The 21,001-nt window shown below is 39.6% G+C and overlaps 2 protein-coding genes across 8 annotated transcripts in view; both read right to left on the reverse strand.

The window, feature by feature from the left end:
* SYCP3 (synaptonemal complex protein 3) overlaps positions 1 to 3,351 on the reverse strand; it is a 9,324-nt gene extending 5,973 nt beyond the window's left edge. Inside the window, exons 1-4 of one of the 4 annotated variants that reach the window (XM_048499856.1) lie at positions 3,128 to 3,349; positions 2,060 to 2,197; positions 1,095 to 1,237; positions 126 to 204 (exon numbers count right to left, since the gene is read on the reverse strand). In XM_048499856.1, coding sequence (XP_048355813.1) covers positions 126 to 204; positions 1,095 to 1,227 — 212 coding nt within the window. In that variant the 5' untranslated portion in view covers positions 1,228 to 1,237; positions 2,060 to 2,197; positions 3,128 to 3,349. Of the gene's footprint in view, positions 1 to 125; positions 205 to 1,094; positions 1,238 to 2,059; positions 2,198 to 2,760; positions 3,087 to 3,127 lie in introns of those variants that run through there. The other 3 variants (XM_048499857.1, XM_048499853.1, XM_048499854.1) reach the window with 3 other exon arrangements.
* Positions 3,352 to 4,549: 1,198 nt separating this feature from the next.
* GNPTAB (N-acetylglucosamine-1-phosphate transferase subunits alpha and beta) overlaps positions 4,550 to 21,001 on the reverse strand; it is a 40,786-nt gene continuing 24,334 nt past the window's right edge. For all 4 annotated transcript variants that reach the window (XM_048500754.1, XM_048500755.1, XM_048500756.1 and 1 more), the window contains 12 exons: positions 20,606 to 20,776; positions 18,238 to 18,361; positions 16,949 to 17,149; positions 14,812 to 15,935; positions 13,360 to 13,559; positions 12,952 to 13,171; positions 10,161 to 10,274; positions 9,511 to 9,596; positions 7,886 to 7,984; positions 7,173 to 7,340; positions 6,655 to 6,745; positions 4,550 to 6,128 (listed from right to left, as the gene is read on the reverse strand). In XM_048500754.1, coding sequence (XP_048356711.1) covers positions 6,051 to 6,128; positions 6,655 to 6,745; positions 7,173 to 7,340; positions 7,886 to 7,984; positions 9,511 to 9,596; positions 10,161 to 10,274; positions 12,952 to 13,171; positions 13,360 to 13,559; positions 14,812 to 15,935; positions 16,949 to 17,149; positions 18,238 to 18,361; positions 20,606 to 20,776 — 2,676 coding nt within the window. In that variant the 3' untranslated portion in view covers positions 4,550 to 6,050. The remainder of the gene's footprint in view (positions 6,129 to 6,654; positions 6,746 to 7,172; positions 7,341 to 7,885; positions 7,985 to 9,510; positions 9,597 to 10,160; positions 10,275 to 12,951; positions 13,172 to 13,359; positions 13,560 to 14,811; positions 15,936 to 16,948; positions 17,150 to 18,237; positions 18,362 to 20,605; positions 20,777 to 21,001) is intronic.

A 21,001-nucleotide genomic window follows, 5' to 3' on the forward strand; every position in this document is an offset into this window, starting at 1 on the left:
ATAGACATAAATGTTGATTGTAATAGGAATATCAAAACTGCAAAACAAACAGATAGGTCATCAACAATGTAATGTTAATCAGATAACTATCAGACTTTTAAAAATGTAAACATTAAGCAATTTACCCAACATCATCTTGAACTACAGGATGAGGAGTTGTCGAAGATCTTTTTTTCCCATGTTTGTCAATGATTGGTGTTTCATCTTAATTGTTTTGGGGGGGAAAAGTAAAGCAGAGTTCACGAATTAATTATCTAGGTATTTATAACACTTTTATCCTACCCTTCATCTAAGAAGTTCACAGCAGTGAGTTACATGAGCAATATCTTTAGCTACTAAGACGTTGAACCTTATCCATCCTTGGCTCACAAAAATCATAAATCTGTTTAGATGTTAGCAGTACCAGATCACAACACAATTACAGGGAAAGAGAGAACTCATTTAGAAGGCCATGAGATGATGGGAGAGGGGGTATGTGTGAATGAAGTAGTGCACAATATTCCTAAGTACCATTGAATTCCAATGTTGTCACTATAACTATGCTGGCTCCCTCATTCACTGATGGCCTGTATTCCACCACCTACATGGTTCTGTTTGGATGACCATATGTAAACATTTGTAGCAGATCACTGATCCACCTAGCCCAGTACTTTCTAGTTCCTTCTCTGACTGGCAGCAGCTCTCCAAGATCTCAGGCAGTCTTTCCCTGCAATTCTACTAGATTTTTTTCCCTTGGAGATGCTGAACTGTTTTTTTCTCAATGTTGTTCCATGCTGACCTCTCCTCCAAGGCCCAAGGAATGGTGACAACAGGGAAGAACATGAAGACTATGCACAGGTTATGGCCCTCCCATTGCAAATAATAAGAGAATAGGGAGCTGGGTGAATTAGCATAGTGGTAATGGCTCTTCATTTGCCGGAACACTGCTATCATCAAGCAGACTCGCTGAGAAAGGGAGCTCAATGCTAGCAGCAAGGGAAAGTGGCAATTGCAACAACACTGCAGGGCTCCTAGTAATCATTTAGCAATGTTTACCTTAACACCAAGCCTAAGGAGAAAACTGAAAGAAAATAGCCAGTATTGATGTACTGCACCTTCTCGAATGTCCTCTTCTGAGCCACTCAGATGCTTCTTTTCATTTTCATCAAAGTGGTAGGCATGTACAACTGGATCCTCCTGTGCTGGTTTGGCTGGTTTCCCTGCAGTTTTTCTTCCTGATGGTGCCATAATCAGAGTTCTAAATAGTATAAAAACATATAATTATTTGAGTTTAATTAACAGCCCAAACCTTGTTCAGGTAACTGTAGGGTAGCAACAAGCTATTGTTTGCTTTTACATGTGTTCTTGTGAACTGAGAGTTCATAACATGGTTTCTGCATGAACAATTACTACCAGAAGGTTTTTCATCATTTCATTACAAAGCAACATAGCCTGTAGTTGCATGCGTGGCATGAATTCATTAATCAATGTCATTTGTTACCAACACGACTGTAAGTATGAAGGCCCCAAAATTAATAGCCAAATGAACTATAATTTATTCTACTAATCAAAGGCTTTGGCTAGTATATAATGTGCCTTGAGCCCTGATAACAGCATGTGCTAGAAGTATATTATTTTAGCACTGTCTTACTGTATTCTAAGAACACTTAGATATATAGTACATGTTTTGAGTGTGCATGTAAACTGCCAACAAGTCCCAGCCAACTAACTGCTACTCCAGCAAGGGGATTTCAAGGCAAGTGAGAAGCAGAGGTTGTTAGCCATTGTCTTCCTCTGCAGAGACTTCCTTGGTGGTTTCTCTTCCAAGCAGTGATCTTGCCTAACTACTGAGCTCGGAGATCAAGCTATACCATGCTGCCTTTCCTCCCAGATATGCATGTTAAAACCTATAAAATCTGAAATAAATTTGGCTGTACACCTGTGTTGTCTCATAATCTTGTATCGTACATTATCCATATGCTATGATCAAATAGGCAAATTGCATTTAGTTTGAAACTGAACAATTCCTAGCATCATTTTTCTCCAGTTGGTAGCTGTCACATAATTATGGGAACCTTACCCTTTTAGAAACTTGCTGAAGTCTCCTCTGGATATGAACGATGGATGGGTCTTGGGGACACACTAATAATAGGTAGATACTTGCTTAAAACACTGCTACCTCTTGATGAGCCCCTAGGGGATGGGGTGGTCTAAAAATCTGAAAAATAAATAAAATAAATAAATAAATGACAGGTGGCTACTAGCAAGTGGCTGCTTGCTTGGACAGAAGAGAAAGTTTGCTGATTTTCAATGTAGAAAATGAACAAGAAATGTAGAAAATGAACAAGTAGAAAATGTAGAAAATGAACAAGAACAAGAAAATGAACAAGAAATCTATTAACACTGAATAGCAGACAGTCCCTCCCTTTAGGTAAAACCCGGCTTGTTTACACCAGCACTATTTGAATGCTAGCTTGGTCCCCAGCGCCATCGATGTTTCTAGTGCTTTTCCCACAAAAGAACAGATGGTGTGAAAGATCATCCTTGAAACTTCCTGCTACTTGGGAACCTGGGGGAAATGAAACCAGTTCATAGCCATGCTGGATGTTATTGTATTTAGGATTTAATTTGTGAGCTTCCTTGAACTACGGGGCCAGTAAGGCACAAGAATTCAAATAAACCTACTCGAAAACAGTGAGCTGGACCTTTCCTGGAATTATTTAAAGAGATGTAATTGTATTTTAATGGAACTTAAAACAACCTTAATCTGAGCTTACTTACCCCGAGATGGTTTATCATTCAAAAGAGGAAAGCCAAAGCAACTAATGCTGCTGTTATATATATACTGTGCGCTTGGTGTTCTTTTTGTTTCGAAACACCCTCCCCTCCCCACCCACACACACACGGAAAAATCCCTAAGATTTTCCAAGCCCCCAAGAAAGGATTCCACACGAGCAAATCCTAAACCCCTCCTTGACGCTTCCACACGATTGCACGTCTAGGTTTTGCTCCACCGAGGTTGCCTTTCAGGCAAGCGCCGCAGCCGCCTCTCCTCTCCGCTCATTACATTTTGCAGGAGTAAGGCCAGCCTCCTCCCGATAACGGAGCCAGAGTTCCCCTCAAAATGGACTTTTCCCGCCTAAATTACCTCAGACAATAGCACCTTTCCTCCCCGCCCGCTTTCCCTGCTCGGCGCCCCGCTCCGGTAGCTAACTTCGCTCTCTTTTTTCTTCCACGTAGTTCTGTTGGAGATCCCGGCAAATATATCAGATGGCAGGAACTCGAATGCCTCAGGGTGAAGCCATTCCCCTCACCAGGAGAGGAATGTATCGTCGACGGCTTTCACGGCCGGAATCACTGGGGTGCTGTGTGGTTTCCGGGCTGTATGGCCGTGTTCTAGCAGCATTCTCTCCTGATGTTTCGCCTGCATCTGTGGCTGGCATCTTCAGAGGCGATGGTAGTAAAGCAAGCGGAGTATATATTCCATAGGTGCATATGCTTTACTACCATCACATCTGAAGATGCCAGATGCAGGATGTGAAACGACAGGAAAAAATGTTACTAGAACACGGCCATACAGCCCGGAAACCACGCAACATCCCAGGAGAGGAATGCTTGCTCAGTGTTTGGCTTCCTTTTTGCAGAGAAATATATAAATGCAACAGAGTGCAAGTGTAGGAGCTTCTTCCAACTGCCAAAGCAACACTTGCTCCCCATGCACAGGCCATTTGAACTTTCTCCCTCACCACTAGGCAGCTCCTGAAGCAGATTTTTTTTGGTTAGCTGCTTGCTGGTGTGACTGATGTTCAACACCAAGTTAGCCTATTTCTGCCTAAATTTCCTCGACTTCTAAATACGTAACCCCTTGGCTTGTAAACTAGTCCCGTTCCTTTCCAGCTACCCCCTTCCACTTTATTTTTTCCCACGGAGGATCCCACGCAAAAGATCCAAGAATCTCTAACAACCTTCCTTCTGCAGATTTCTGCTTAGACACTATACATTCCCTCCCAGCGCCTCATGGAGATAGATAAGAGTTGTCAGATGATGGTGACAATGTCACTAAAGCTCTCCGTAGGGACTGCATCAGTAGTGTGTGCTCTTCAGAGAAAGGCAGGGAGGAGGTGAATTTCATAAAGTGCCCTTCCTCCTTAAAAAGGGTTCTTCAGCTATTAGCGTTCCCCTAACCAAAAGAAATGTTTGCTTAGTCCCCTCCCTGTATTTTGGGTTTCTTCTTGCAGAGAAATATCTAAACGCAACAGAGCATTCCAAAGCAGGAAAACCTCTCATTTAGGCCAGGCAGAGTTTAGTATCAATGCCTTCTCCAGTCAGTGCAAGACAAGAGAAGAAATAAGACTAGAAGGAAACTGGCAAGGGAAAGGAGAGGTGTCAACAAGAGAGCATATTCCCAATATCCAAATTATAGTGTGGAGGTCACACCCAATGACTTTCTCTTGTGTTTTAGTTGCCGTAAAAACGTAAAGCATGATTTATATGTAGTTCTACTGAACTGACCCAGAATTTGACTGTTGCTCTGTGAAACCTGGTTTTTAAAACAAACAAAAAAGTGACATTTTAAAACAAGTAACCAGATTTATTTAATTTAAAAGTAGGTGGATGCACTGGATAATGAAGAATAAGGGACTTCTCCTGATTTTAAAAAATGTAGAATTTCTCAAAATATTTAACAGATGACCATTTTTCTTTCACGCACGAACACATGAAAAAAGCCACATAATTTTAAAATCATGGACATTATTAAATGAAAATGTACATTTTACAACACATATACACTGAAAATATCACGATCTTCATTAGAAAATAATCAATGTGATCGCTAGAGGAATTAACATCATGTTTTTTTCAAAAAAAATTTGCTTTACCTTGACATTTTAGAAAACGAATGCTCGATATTACTGCATATCATGCATATCATACATCAGTACCATTAAAACAATACAATGTATTGACAAGTAATAATGGTGAGGCACTTTTGCTGCTCATTACACAATGCTTGAGAAAAACATAGTTACATCACAATTCCCTTACTTGATCATACCCCTGACTTTTAATTAGGCATCCAAACATGAAACTGTAATTTCCTTTTGGTCAATAAAGACATGACACTGGTATCAGAGACTGCAATCAAATTTCTCTAAATATCACTTTCATTAGAGTAAGCAGAAAAATAGGATATTAGGATTCCAGTTCTTCAGAAGACACTGCAGTAACAATCATTTCTGTACTTCAATTGTTTAGATACAGCTTGCCAATATAGGCGGTACTCATTGGGGGAGGGGGCATGTTTGAATCATTCCCCTTGAGTTCAAAGAAAAGCATGCAAAGCTGCTCTCAGAAAGATACATGAGGACTATCTCTTGCTGCTTTGTTGTTGCTATGTCAGGTATGCCTAAATGTGGAAAAGCAACTTATGTCAATAAGATATTTTCCTGTGATGATTACCTTCTCCTGGGGACATGACTTGATTGAATGTCATGGGAAGCACCTAACAGAGCAGTAACATCCCCTGAACAGCAGTGGAATAATGGGAGGGAAGGATTACAAAAGACCTTTACAACCACCATTCTGAATACTGCTCTCGGTGCATGTAGGTTGCAACCAAAGCAGAAGAGCATTAGTGTTCTTCTAAAGGTGGGAGAGGCAAGATATTGATTTGAATAGTCTACAACTTACAGAAAGCCTTTAAATGCAAAATCAGGAACACACTTACTAGAGGCTGAACTTAACTATCCAACATTATTCTTAGTTGGCAATGTGCACTGCAAATAAATGCAGCTATGTTTCAATCAGTAACCCTTTTTATAAAAAGGATAATGCACTCAGGACATAATGCTTGAGAAGTATAACCATCTGAGGACTGGCAACACACCCTTTTCCACGTTGTTCTCACTGTAAGTTTAGTAGCATGGGTGTCATATACAGTGTTACAAAGGCTATAATGACATGGCCAGTTTTGTTCATGCCCAGGACAGAGCAATCAAGACACTTCTGAAACAAAACATTTCACATGTTCGTCACATGTTGAGGTAGACTAAGTCATGACTTAAATTCTTCTACACCTTCATTCGTTCTTGACAAGCTTCTTTCTGAATCCTCCTCCTTGGAAACAATTTTCGTTTGAGGGCGATTAGCTGAAAAATTAAAAGAAAAAAAGAAGTAAGATTTTCCAATTGTTTGTTCATGGGAACAATTATATTGGTCTGCTCCATTTTTATAATGGTATTTTATATAACTGTATTTTTAAATTGCGCTTTTATGATTGAAACCCTCCCAAGGACTATGGTAATGGGTGGGATATAAATTTACAGAAATAAAATTAAAATATTCCAGCAGCTATGCATTCATTTGACAAAACAGCAATATTATGGGTGGGATCTTTCACAGAATTTCTGCGGTTGCAAAGATTCCTGAGGCAGAGGATCACTTTGGTTGTTTCCCACGACAGCCTGAAAACATCCCCTGAATCCCATTTGCGTAAGAACAGAAGTATTTTCTTAGAAATCCTTGGGCATAGACTCCATTTTCACTGCTGTGGAGGAGCAAACTGTGAAAATCATGTTCCACAAAAGGAAGACCTTGCAAAAATGTTGAACTGGAACCCAATACATTATTGTAGTTGCATGAAAATTTTTACCTTTAAAAAGTTATAGCTTTTACCTGCTCTGCAAAAAATGAGGTGACTGTGAATACAATCAGTGTCACTAGAATGCAATGTGTCCAAAATTTCAGCTTATCTCTGTAAGCCCTCCTAAATACAGCAGGATAAAAATTAATATAATCATTTTTGTAGAATATCTATTTATACTGACAAACTACAGAAACACTCATTATCTACAAGGGAATTTGAGATCATTTACTGGTTAAAATCTATGGAAATTGATTTTCTCCTGTTAGTAAAGGGTAAACACTTAAAGCACAGTTACAAATTTAAGTAAGAAATTGCATTAGAACAAAATGTATTCTAATGAATACAAAAGGTGGTCATAGTATTTCGAATTTTTGAATAATTTCCCACAACAATCCAGCTTTTTAGTTTTAGTGCATTTGTTGCACATGTTTAAAACTTAGTCCAGACTGCAGAAGGTGAATTGCTACATTCTGCGAAGAAACCTTTACTACTAATGCTGATACAGACCAATGTTCCAAGTCAGATTTCAAGGAGTTACATCACTTACCATTCCTGAAGCTCATGAACATGAAGAAAGCGGTTTCGATACTCTCTTGGCAGCTCAAATTGGGATGGGATGGGAAACATTGATTCATAAAAATCCCTAAGCACTGCTTTTACTGTCTGAGCATCTTTATGATTATGATCAATGTTGTCATTTAGACAAACAAATTTTCTGAAAGAAAACAATAAAATCTCTATTGCTTATGTTAAGAGGCAATTTTAAAAAAAGAACTACACCCTTTTGTAAATCAATCAGTAGCTTGGGTTTCTCATTCAGCAAACTTGGTGGAAAAAAAATTCAGAGTATCTATTGAGGCAAAAACTGTGTTATAAAATACTATTATTCCCACATACAGACAAATGTAAACGACCCACATACTTTGTTAAACATTGATTTCCAGAAAAGCAGCACTCTGTTTTTCCTACACAATGGACTGGATCCAAACAACTTTTCCACAGTAGGAATGAAGGGAAATGGCCTTCATTGTACCAAGCAGACGTGCTATTCCACCATTCCATGCATAGGAAAGGCCTTGTGTAACAAATCCAATAACTAAAATGATTTTTATTTATATACCCATTTTCATTATTTTGTGTGTGTGTGTGAATGCAATATATACACACACAAAATAATGAAAATGGGTATTTCATTTTACAGAGCAGAATTTGAAGTACTCTCAAAATCAAATACACATCATACACATCAGAAGTACATACCTGGGATTTTTCCGAATGTCATCAAGCTGGCCAACGACATGGGAAACATTGGTGCGGATCATTTTGAAAGCTACTTCTTCCTCTCCCATGGTTTCAAACCTTAGTAGGATAAAAAGAGCAATATAACAGCATGAAGTAAGAATTCAGGGATAGAACAAGGATTATTATATTGAATTTCAGCCACACATCTCGCTAGTCTGTTTATATACCTGTTTTTCTTATGACTATAAAATCTTTTTTTCAAGTCAATATTCTATCTACACACAGCAGGGAACAGCTTGAAAAACATTTAGAAATGATTCCATCAAGGACTAAATTATTCTACCTGCCTGGCTGATGCTCCTCCCTTTTTTTGGGGGGGGGGGGGCTGGATTATGATTTTTAAATTGTGGTTAATTTTGTTTTGTACACTGCTTTGAGCCCTGCTTGGCAGGAGAAAAATAGGATTAAAAACGTTTAATAATAAATTCTTCCTAGCACAAGGGCAGAACTCACTCAGAGTGATCCAATGGAATCTTTTATTTTATTTTATTTATTATATTTACATACCACCCTCCCCAAAGGCTCAGGGCGGTGTCCATCAATGATAAAACAATTTAAAAACATCATAATGTTTTTCTCCTCACTTCCACTACACCACAAAAGCAGTCTAGTAGGGTATGTCTAGTATTCCAGTTCTGTATTGTGCAAATTACTCTAGTTCCAAAACTCAAGTACTTTATGTGAGCAGAAATGGAGAAGCTGGATGAGAGTATGGAATGGATTCACAGACCTGTTCCCTCCTTGCCCTGGTCTATTGAGCCAGCAGTGCAGTGGTTACAGCATCAGACTAGCTATCTGGGAGATCCAAGTTTGAATCACCACTTGGCCGTGGAAGCTTTGCTGAGTGACCATTGGCAGTCACACACTCTCAGCCTAAGCTACCTCACAGGGTTGTTTGAGGATAAAATAGAAGGAGGGGAGAACAGTGTAAGCTGCCTTGGGTTCACATTGGAAAGAAAGGCAGGGTATAAGTGAAACAAAGAAATAATAATATTGCCTGCATGCACACTGAAGGTGTCTATTAAAAGACAGATCTTTCAACAGCTCTTGTGGGATCAATCCTCACACAAGCATTGCACCCACATTTAAAAGGACTGTTCTGTTTGTGCCATCATGCGTTGGCAGGGATGCGTAACTCAAAATCACTTGTCAAGGGACGGCAGCAGGAAAGACAACTTTCTAGCTCATCGTTGAATAAATTCCACTGATGAAAGCAGACAAAATGCTCTGGGAATTACTTATGAAATTATTGGGCTCGTCTCTTGCACCTTTCCTGCTGCAAGAAACTGTATCTCTCCCTTTTCATTTGTGCCACCCTAATCTTATGTAACTCAACCCAAACATTCTATTACCATGCCACATGCCAGCAGGTGTGTCCAGTGGCTGTCATGAAGATATAATTAACAAATATTTTAAGTAGAAATCTTAATTTTTTTAAAAAAAATTCAATTCCTCCATCTCTGGTTCATTGCCAAAAGGCTTTAGTTCATTCTTAAAAAAAACACAGTTTATTCTTTGGGTTCTTCTAAACTTCTCTACTCTTTTTGTTTGCTTTGCAACATCAATAAAGAAGAATGAGATACCTGTACTTGTTTTTGTCCTTGTATGCTTTACGAATTCTATCCGTCACAAGCTTACAGTTGGTGAGCAGGTTTTTAGTCACAGGAGGCTGAAAATGGGAGAGAGATTAATTGAAAGAGACTGGTGATGAATTGGCATGCTCCTCTTTCATAGTGTTTCTGCAGAACACTAATTCCTAGTGATCTTACTACTTCTACAATGAAACTGGTTACTGGTTGACAAGCAAAAACAAATGTGTGCACAAAAAGGTGTTCACACATACACATATGCATATCATTCACCATTCTGCAACAGAGAAAGAAAATGCTTTGGTGGGAGGCAATCAATGCCAACCACATAAATCGGATTTAAACACCTGGCAATTTCTAAACTAGTAATTCTGGGAAACAATGGGTGGATTTTCAAGAGATGTTATAGGTTTAGCCTAGCCTAGCTCCCAGCAATTTAGCAAGTGAAACAATCCAAAAATAAATTCTACCCTGAGGATGACAACAAAAGATATGATGGTTCTGATGTCTGAGCTGACATTTTTTAAGCTGCTACATTTCTTTATAAGAAAAGTGTATCAAAGATACTAAGCATTCAGTGGGCACAAAAATGTCACTGGATTGACAAGTAAACACATTCTGACACATCATTAACAAGTCCTTACCAGATTAGGATCATAATATGCTTCCTGTGTTGGTGGTATAATATTAATATGAGTGATGTTGACTGGAAGGGATTTAGAACAATTTATTAACATTTGCTCCAGACTTGTCAAATCCTGGCAGGAAAAAGAAAACAAGATAATGCATTTTCTTGTTCTGTACTTGCAAACTTTCTTCAATTTAAAATTAAATGAACTGGACTTTTTCTTATACACTTTCATTTCTGTAAGTCAGATGCAAAAGTAGTCATCACCAAAGTGGGAAACTTGCTTCTGAGTTGTACCACTTGGGACAGTGGGCTAGGGCTTACATGAATTTCAAGGTGATGAATGCCATAACTGGGGCTGGGGGTAAGAATGGGATAAAAATGTTTTAAACAAAAATTAATGTAATAATCAATTAATTTATAAGAACAACTCACTTAGAAAACAAAGTGCAAACAACGCTAGGCTACAATCTTTGGCTGGATCATACAGATGTTCTGCTGATTGGAGAGCCAGGAGGAGAGCTCTAACCCAATTCCCCTCTTCACTAAAATATTCCCTCCCCGATGCAAAACATCTGTAGCATCCAACTCCTTCTTCCTGACATCTAGTTTTCTTTAAGGAAATGTGTTCAACCATTTGATTATACATTTGTAGTGTGAAGTGGTAAAACACAGTCATAGACTTGCTACCACAGAGAAAAACTTGATGTTAGAAGTAGATACTGAAATGTATTAATAGCTTAAATGAAAAACTAACGAGGCTTAAAGTTTTCAACCACTCAGATGTTATTAATCCGTGCTGTTATACTAATGCGTTTGAACTTAAAACTTGCTTAAGTCTAGAATGAAAAATGACAACAGCAAATTAACTGGAACCCCAAATGAGGACAATTTATTCATAAGTTAGGAGAAGAGGGATTGTGCTGGTTGATAGTCGTGAACGCTACTAGCAGTTCTAGCTAAATAACCATCAAGGCAGGATTTAAACTTCACATCCATCCTTTGATACATATTGTGCCAACACATAGCAACCTGACCAGCTGACTTGTGAACTTCTTACCTCAAACACAGACAACCTGGGATGAAAAATACCATTACAACCTACAGGATGTGGATTACAATCCTATTTGGAGCATATTTATTTGAAATTAAACCTAATTATAGTCCACTAAAGTTTATTCTTAGCTAAATGTCCATAAGATTGCAGTAATCTGGTAAGCCATTCCACCCAAATACAACTTTACATATTTCATTTTGTATTTATTTTATATATCTGGGGAATCTTCTTGCATCCTTCCACATCTTTTCTGTTATATAACTTATCTCATTAAAACAGAAAGCTATACTGTACTCTGCCCTATTAAAAGCGGTATGGTTCCAGCGCCAATTTATGAATAAATTCTGCAAGGGTTATGCAGTTATACCGCAAACTTAATGTGGTTGAGAACCCTGACTCACCAACTCGTGCACTGCACCAGATTTGATAACATCAGATCTAAATATACCAACTTACATTTTTTCTTCCAATCTGGGCTGCCTGATCTGACTATCTCTATTGTTAAACAACCCGGACCCCGGTCTTTGTGAAGAGATCGTCAATTTCATTGCGGAGGTAGTTGAGAGTTCCCAGTATAACGTATTTGTTGTGCTCCCCATGGGGCCTTTTATCTATCATGTATTCATGCAATTGTTCCCAATTGATATAACTCTTTCTGACTATGCCAATAAAGGCTTATGTATGTATGTATGTATGTATGTATGTATGTATGTATGTATGTATGTATGTATGTATGTATGTATGTATGTATGTATGTATGTATGTATGTATGTATACTTTGTGTATGACAACTGTTACCACAGCTGGAGAACTTTCTTATACATCTTAAGTCTTAATTCAGATATCACAACCTTTATTCAGATATCAAGGTCCTTTTCTTCAGCTTGAATACAGTTTGTTGCAATATGCTCACACTGCCATTTTAACACCATGTCTTGCACATAATGTACAGATGAAGTCTCGGTCTTATCCCAGATTTCTTGTGATTTGGTAACATTGGTGTCTGGACAAAGTGGAGCTTATTTGCTCCCCACAAAACTAGGATTCTGAATGAGAATTAAACAGTAGTTTAGAATATTGTCTTCTGAAGAAGAAAAGAAGTTCTAATTTGTCTAAGTGTCTGTATTGGGACATTACAACAAACTCGGGTTTGAAAGGAAACTTCCAAAGGCTGAAAAATTTCCTCTTCTAAGCATGAGTGGAGGAAGAAGAAGAGAAGAGTTCGATTTATATCCCCCCTTTCTCTCCTGTAGGAGACTCAAAGGGGCTTACAATCTCCTTGCCCTTCCCCCCTCACAACAAACACCCTGTGAGGGATGTGGGGCTGAGAGAGCTCCGAAAAGATGTGACTAGCCCAAGGTCACCCAGCTGGTGTGTGTGGGAGTGTACAGGCTAATCTGAATTCCCCAGATGAGCCTCCACAACTCAAGCGGCAGAGCTGGGAATCAAACCCGGCTCCTCCAGATCAGAGTGCACCTGCTCTTAGCCACTGCTCTTAGCCACTACACCATTGCTGCTCCAAGCAGTGTATGTGTGAAGAGTATGGATAACACTGATGCAGAGTCTTAGGCGACCCCTAAGAAGTGTATGTGTGAACACAGCAAGTTAGATCTCAAACAAACCTGTGTCTCCTGGCATCTGAAAATAGTATTAATACCATCAGTGAACATCTCCAATACTTACTTTTCATTCGCTTTTTTTAAAAAAGGACTATATGGAGTTTTTTAAAAAGTAAACATTAAAAAAGTACCTGCAAGCTTAAGGGTAATTCATGAATTCTTGTGGCCAATGTCCGTATCTCCCTGTCAGATAAAATTCCAGATGTATCTGTATCAACTTCATCAAAAACCTGAGAAATGTTCAATGGCTGAACTGCACTCATGAGATAGTAGAAGTATGAAAAGGCAAACTGCATATCTTCAGAGTGGCGTACTTTGTGAAATGAAGTCTTGTCAAATTCCTCAGGAAACCTGTCCAGAAAGAAGGGGAGTAAATTCAACCTGTTTTAAAATCTGGATAAATAAAATAACCTAAACTACAGTTCATAGGATACAAAATGTTACTCGATGTCTGGGGTGATACCCTTTTTGGAAAACAGCCCTTTCATAGTTAGGACAGTGAGGTAGGAGATGCTATATGTTAATTAAGAAAAACTTACAAATCCTGCAATTCTTGCATCACTTTTCGGTCAATCATATGAGGCATGTGAGCAGGGACTTTCCGAGATGTGAATCCAAATTTGCTGTTCAGAAGTTTATTTACGTATCTGAGAGAATCAGCAAATGTGTCTTTCAGCAGCCTCCCAATCAGTTTACTATCTGTAAAGTAAGCCATCTCTTTCTTTAGCACCTCTTCTTCCTAGAGGGAGTGGAGAAGTATACATATGTAGTTCATGCTTATGTCATTCACAAAATGACAGAAGTCCATTTTCTCATAAACATACTTGATAGAAATCCAGTTGCCTTCAATGCTACCAGATGTGCAAGAGTACTTTTAAAAATGCCTAGTTCATGTAACTATTTAAAGATTCTGGAGACCTAAAATTGTCCTTGGATGAAATATGTACTCTAATGTAATTTATTCTCTATTACTAAGAAAATAAGCCACAAAACTCCAGTGACGGTTGATTGTATTTGCAAGGGAGGTATGACAACCAAATCTGACTACCATGTTACAGTGAAATAATTTTTAAAAATTTGAAGGAAGGCAGAAATTTTATATTTACACATATTAGTCCCAAAGTACTTAAGGCTTGGACAGTTTATACCTTTGTCATTTTGTGACTTCTCATTTAACAAGAATTAAAGTAACAAAATTTCAACTGAAAGCAGAATTTTGAATTTCAATTGCCCCTTGAATGTAATCCCACCAATGATTTGCAGCAGACTCTTCCAAATTGTCCAACAGCCTCCTGATTTTAAAGATTTCTGAATGGTAGCCAGATTACTTTACATTTGTAATCTAAAAAATCTTCCTATCAGAACCACGCTAAGCAGAGAATGGGCTTAGAAGAGTGTAATTTTGCTCAAGATGTGAGTGTCTTTAATACCAGACACTATTTTTGGTCTGCATCTTGTCTTTCGATTATTAAACTAAGGCCCTGGTCCAGTTTTATGTTGACAATAGCAAGGGTACCAAGGCTTGGCAAACTTCAATCACCTGCCATAGATGCGCCAGGATTCCCTACTTTTTCATATATAGATAATTTAGGTTTAAGACCTCTGTATATAAAAGAGGCAGTGAACAATATAAAGTTTAATCTTGAACTAAGCCATGTTATAACTTTCACAGAGGTATATTTGAAGTCACTGTTATCATTAATATGGTTCGTTTTAATGGCAATCCTTACAACAATCTGGAAAGATAAGTCTATATTCTCCCATCCCATTACTGGGGAGATGGTAAAGCCAAGAGAGGCTTTTTTAGGGTTAAATGTATTTGTTAGTTGTTTGTCTAATACATCCAGCCTCTCTACTTTGTTAGCTCGTGACATAAAGTAAAATTTGAACCCGGGGCATCCTGACTGTTGGAGACTATGCAGCATTAACTCTTTAAAATCACTTTACAACACTCTTTTATCAACACTGTCTCAATCATCTCATACACTCACATCAAGCAGATCCTGGAAATATTTATGCTTCTCCCAAGGCAAGAAGCCTGGATAATTTCCAGTGTAATATTGCAGCTTCCTTCCTGGTACTTCTTGATTTCCTGCTATATCCTCCTCAGCACGTGCTGGATCGTCATCTGTGTCTCCTTTCTTTTTTTCTGCCATTTTATCTTTCTTAATTTCTTGTAGCTTTTGAGTTTCCTTCTGTTGGAGCGTATTTAGGATTTTCTCCTGAGGCTTATTTTTTTTACCTGCATTCTGGAGTACAGGTGTGGGCTCTGATTTTATCTCTGAGCTGTGTCTTAGAGGGAAATGGCTGTTCACCCTCATTGCCACAGGGGTGCTACCAACAGGTAGCAGCACTTCATGACTTCTTTTTTCAATGTTCGCTTTGCCACCTTGGCTGCTTTTGTAAGAGTTCTGCCCACTTCTGAGATTCTTCCGAACTCCTAAGGGGTCATACGCTTCCTTACTCCTTGCGTTCTGGAAATGGTTTGCTGCAGTTGTGAGCAGCAACTTGAAGGGCTTCAGAAGAGCAGCCTTTGACAGGTTGTACCCTTTCTGGGTGATGTCACCACCTTGTAGCTGCAAATCTAAGTGCTGCAGAGCTAGCCTTACATCTTCGGGAAGGACAGACATGTCAACCTGTGGAATTACTATGACTCCATCCAAACTCTCCATCGTGCCATTTGGACGCTTTTTAATTTTTGGAAAACGTGCTTCCTCAGGGATATCCTCAAATATCATTTCTGCTTCTGGTACTACTGTAGTAGTTTTCACATTATCTTCAGGTTTCTGAGTGGAAGTGATGTTCACTTTTGGTTCTTCTCTTGTATCAACCTCCAGTGTCACCTGCATTTTAAACTCTTCATCATCTTTATTTTGAAATGTAAGATTAAAGTGAATCACAGTTGCATTCATTCCACTGTGCATGATCAGGTGGACAGTTTTCCATTTATTAGCAATGGAAGCATGACGGATTATGGTATTATCACTATAGGTACCCTCAAGACCTTTCTTGGCTATTTCAGCAAAGCTGAAGTAAGGTAGGTTTTCACCTTTTGGGATGACATAATGAGTCACATTCCTCTGAAGGGTCACTTTGTACAACTCCTGAAAGTGATCTGGAAGAACACAGAAATACTTTACATGATCTGTCATATCTTGTATTAATATTACTCATATAGCAATGATTGGATAAAGGTATGGAAATGGGAACTACTAACTGAAAAGGACTGTCAGTTTTCTGCATCAGATAGTGGCCCCCCTCCCCCCCCCACACACAACCCATGTTTCAAGATGAATTATACAAAGTTTTACAAATGGGACAGCCACTTCCTGAAGAGCTAATTCAAGACAAATATCAAAGATACTGTGGAACAAAACAAATGAGCATCCTGGAGGCAAAGAAAATAAAAGGCCACAGCAAGGCGCAATCTTCACCTTGCCCTATTACACTCCTTTGTATGAGTGCTAGCATGGTGTAGTGGTTAAGGTGTCAAACTAGGATCTGGGCAACCCTTGGGCCAGGTACACACCTTCAGCCCCGAACCTGGTTAGTATTTGGATGGGAGATACCAGGGGTCTGATGCAGAGGCAGGCAACGGCAAACCACCTCTGACCATCTTTTGCCTGAAAACTTCATGGAAGTCGCCATAACTGATTGAATGGCAACAAAATTACACCCCTTCACCTTTGTTTGTCTCCACCACAAACAAATGGGGAAACTGAAACAAAGAGCAAAAATACAGAAATCATAGAAATGTTCCCTATATACTTCACCCCACCTCACTTCACCCCATTTTTAAATTATTGTTATAAAACTCCTGATCATGGCATGGATGGGCAGCAGAGAACGTTTTAGAAGGACGAGTCCAATGTCCAAAGACAGTGGCTTTCCTGACCATTAATTCCACTTCCCCCCAAAAGATATATGCTTAGTGTGTCATTTACTGGACTGATGTGTACACAAAGTCACAAGTATAAGCTTCACAGGGCTCTCTTTGCAAGTAAATGCGATCAGGGAACAGCTGGATTTGAATGACTGGGTCTGCATAAACCCAGACTGAACAAATGCATGAAATAACACATAATCAGTATTGAAGAAATTCTACCAAAAGACACATGCAGACATTACCTTGTCCGCAGTCACCAGCATCAAACCCACAGGAAAGGACATTGCAAGCTTGATCACAGAATTTATCAGCCAGCCAGGAGTTTGCACAACCTTGGTTGCAGTAGGAAACACCACTTATTCCTCCACCAAACTGCCATGGGGGAACATTCCCTCCGACACCAGCTCCGCCGCCACCACCGTACCGGTTGCCCACATGGTTACCTATACAACGGACAAAAACCAAACACCTTTAAAAGTCAAGAAAAGACAAGTTAGACAGGGGGAGGACCTCGCTGAATTTGTTTTCTGATAATCCTGGCATTGGCTTGGATTCCTTATTGTGAGCAGGACTGTCCTCTTCTAAGTGGACTTTTTTGCCCCTTCCTTTCCACTCTTAAAATTATGCCTTCAAAGGTTACAGGATCCCTGTAGACAACATAAGAGTCTGTAGGGAAGGGTGGTCACTGAACACCACCTCTCCCACCCTTTTGCCCGCGGAATCATCTCTCACAGAAGATCACATGTTTAGGGTCCACCCCACAGTTTTTGATATACTGCTACTACTTCAACAAAATTAATGGAGGGATAACTTAAAAAAAAACAAATAAAAATGCATTCCTAAGGTTGAAATAACACCATACTGTCATGTGATGTAACTGGGCTAAGAACAGAAATAGAAATATGTCTATTAGGTCCACTCTCAAGAAGGCAGAGAAATTTGGGCTTAGCCAAAACTTGTGTTACAGCAAGGAAATTAGACCAAAATTATGACAACAATGATCACCTGACAATCATAACCAAAACAGCTGTCCCAAATGGATGGGAGGAGGATACATTCTAACAAGAGAAGCTGGGCATCTGCTTGGAGTTAAAAGTAGGGGTTAAGGGATGCGCCTTGGACTGATTCAAATAGTTCCTTAGGGGCAAGACTCAAGAAAGACACTGTTGGGGACAAATTTTCTATGATGTGGGACCTGCTGCACCAGCTTCCACAAGGCCCATTGATGTTCTCCTGAGAACAAGTGACCCTTGAGGAATCTAGTGAATTCTCTGGCCGCACATGAAGAATGATGCACTTTCAATCCACTTGTTTGAAAGTGGATTTTGTTATTCCGCACAGTAAAGTCCAGCTTCAAAGAGCATTGAAACTGAATTGAAAGTGCATTATTCTGCATGTGCGGAAGGGGCCTTAGTCTACAAAAGAGGTATGTCAGAATGTATCCTAGGGGGAAAAAAAGATTCTTTACATCTACATAATAGCCTATCAGTTAGCAAAGTTCTGACATTCAACAGGCCTGTCTTTTTCTTACCAACACAATCACCTCCATCCCAATCACAAGCAGAATTATTACAGGCTTTATCGCAGTAGCCATCCTTAATCCATGAACCAGGGCATCCCTCAGCACAGTTCGGCACTGGCCAAGTCAAATATACCTGATAATGCGAGACAAAAACGCATTGTTCTCACACAAAACCATTTGGGTTTATACACAAACATTTTTAAACCCAGTACACTGGGTTTTAACACTCAAGAATTGAACAAATATGTACTTAGAACGACTCTGGACAAATCATTTTTTTCCAGAGAGCAAAGTTTAAGAAAACCGCAGCCTCCAAACATTTAAAATTATTAGAAATGAAAATATTTATAAGAAATGGAAATAATTATAAGAAATGGAAATATTTAAATCAACTGACCTGAAGTTCCTGCAGACTAGAATGGTGACTTTTAGTTATTTTAGAAGAAGAGTTGGTTTTTATGCCCTGCTTTCTCTACTCTAAGAAGTCTCAGAGCAGCTTACAATCACTTTCCCCTTCCATAGCAGGTACCTCGGGAGGTAGGTGAGGCTGACAGAGTTCTGAGAGAACTGTGACTAGCCCAAAGTCACTCAGCAGGCTTCATGTGGAGAAGTGGATATCAATCTGATTCTCCAGATTAGAGTCCACTGCTCATGTAGAGGAGCAGGAAATCAAACCCAGTTCTCCCTATTTGAGTCTGCCATTCGTAACCACTATACAATGCTGGCTCTCCACATTCTACATCACTTTCTGCCTTAGTTGCCTCTCAGAGATTCAAGTTGCCGGTGGGTGAACTCATGTTGTTCATTCTAAACTAGCTTGCTGTTATACCTGACTATCTGCACGTCCATTTAACCTGTTACAACATTATTTTTTCTTATCAAACATATTCAGTTTATGTTCTGCTAATGTAGGAACAGTGTGTGCAACATTTCTTTATTCAAATAAGCACCTCAACATTTAACATTTAACCTCAACATTTAACTCTTTTTCAGAGATAAAGAATGCACAGAAAGAGGGACATTAAATTGCTTTCTATTCTCTTTGCTGGACTGATTCTATAGATTTTTTCAATGTGATTTTAAAGTTCAAACATGATCAAGTAATTTTCACATGGCCATGCTTTCTTCTCAACCTTGAAACACCAGAGGATGTGTCAGCATTCATGATAGGGTTCCATAATCACAAAAAACAAGGCAAAACCACTTCTTACAATCCATTTTGACATCTGGTTCTGATAGCCAGATACAAAATACATCATATCCCATCAGCTAAAGCACAATGAACATACTTTTCAACTCACTCTACTGTTTGAATTGCTAATTTAAATGCTCTGGCTTCTAGGTCAATTGCCCCGGAATCTAAATACCGTATATACTCGCGTGTAAGTCGACCCGCATATAAGTTGAGGCACCCAATTTTACCTCAAAAAACTGGGAAATTTTACTGACTCTCGTATAAGTCGAGGGTGGGAAAGGTCCATCAGGAGGCAGGGTGCTGAGCCGGCAAAGGAGCCACAGCTGGAGGAAAGGAGCACCCCAGAAGCCTTTGGGAGGCTTTTTAAGGAGGGGCGAGGCGGGCGCGCGAGGGTCTGGGGAGAGGGAAAGCAGCTGAAGGCAGGAGAAAGTGAAGCAGAGAATGCCTCGTCCCCCTCACTAACTCACGCTTTCTTTCTTGCAGGTTCTAAGTCTAAAGCTTGGCTTCAGGGAAGCTGCCGCTTGGGGCAGCCTGTCTCTATGGTTTTCTTAAAAGGGCAATGCTGGAGCATTGCAAGCTTTAGACTTAGAGCCTGCAAGAAAGAAAGCGTGAGTTAGTGAGGGGATGAAGCTTCGCAACTTGCGAGTAAGCGCTGTGGCTCTGCGGGGGGGGGGGGGGACCCGCATATAAGTCTAGGGGGGCATTTTTCAGCCTAAAAAAAGGACTGGAAAACTCGACTTATACACGAGTATATACGGTACACGAATGAGCACAGAAGATTGTCCCCTCTCCCACGAATGAGCACAAAGGTCCCCTCTCCCACTTGGCACCTTCGTCCCATTCAAATTAAATAAGAAGGAACTCAGAAGGCAGAGCAACTAGAGGACTGGTTGTCGTGGGCTTTCTGGGCTTTGTGGCAATGGTCTGGTAGATCTTGCATCTGTGGCTGGCATCTTCAGAGGTGTATCACAGAGATACTTCTCTCTGTGATACACCTCTGAAAATGCCAGCCACAGATGCAAGCTAAACGTTAGGAACAAGAACTACCAGACCACATCCACACAGCCCGGAAAGCTGAGTTGAGCCCGGCTGTGAAAGCCTTTGACAATACATTCAACTAGAGGACTCCTCTAAAGATCTGATCTCACCATTGCTATGAAATTATTTAGTGGTACCTGTTACCTTTTGACCTTTGGAGTGACTAAAGAAGTCATCAGGCCACACGTCCTTCCCAAACATAACGTCATCATTTAGATAAATGAATTTCTGGGACAGGTCTGGGATGTGGTGAATGTGGCTTTCAATGGCAGGAGAACTGAAGGTAGGCAAGTGACTCACATTCTGAAATATTTCCTAGAATGGTAACATTAAGAAAACAGTCAGGCATGCTGATAATCTTATGAGAGGCTTCAAATGACTTTCCAAACATCGTTTAAAGATGACCTCGGAATTCTCCGCATACTGTAAAAACCACGGGTTTTGTCTGAATAAATGAACACGCAGAAGGATAAACACGGATAAGAAGTTTTTCAGGCTTTTGGACGCTGAACGAGCAGATAAGCACTATTTAAGTTGCAA

Source organism: Sphaerodactylus townsendi, linkage group LG06 (assembly GCF_021028975.2).
Source record: "Sphaerodactylus townsendi isolate TG3544 linkage group LG06, MPM_Stown_v2.3, whole genome shotgun sequence".
In the NCBI taxonomy this organism is placed as follows: Eukaryota; Metazoa; Chordata; class Lepidosauria; order Squamata; family Sphaerodactylidae; genus Sphaerodactylus; species Sphaerodactylus townsendi.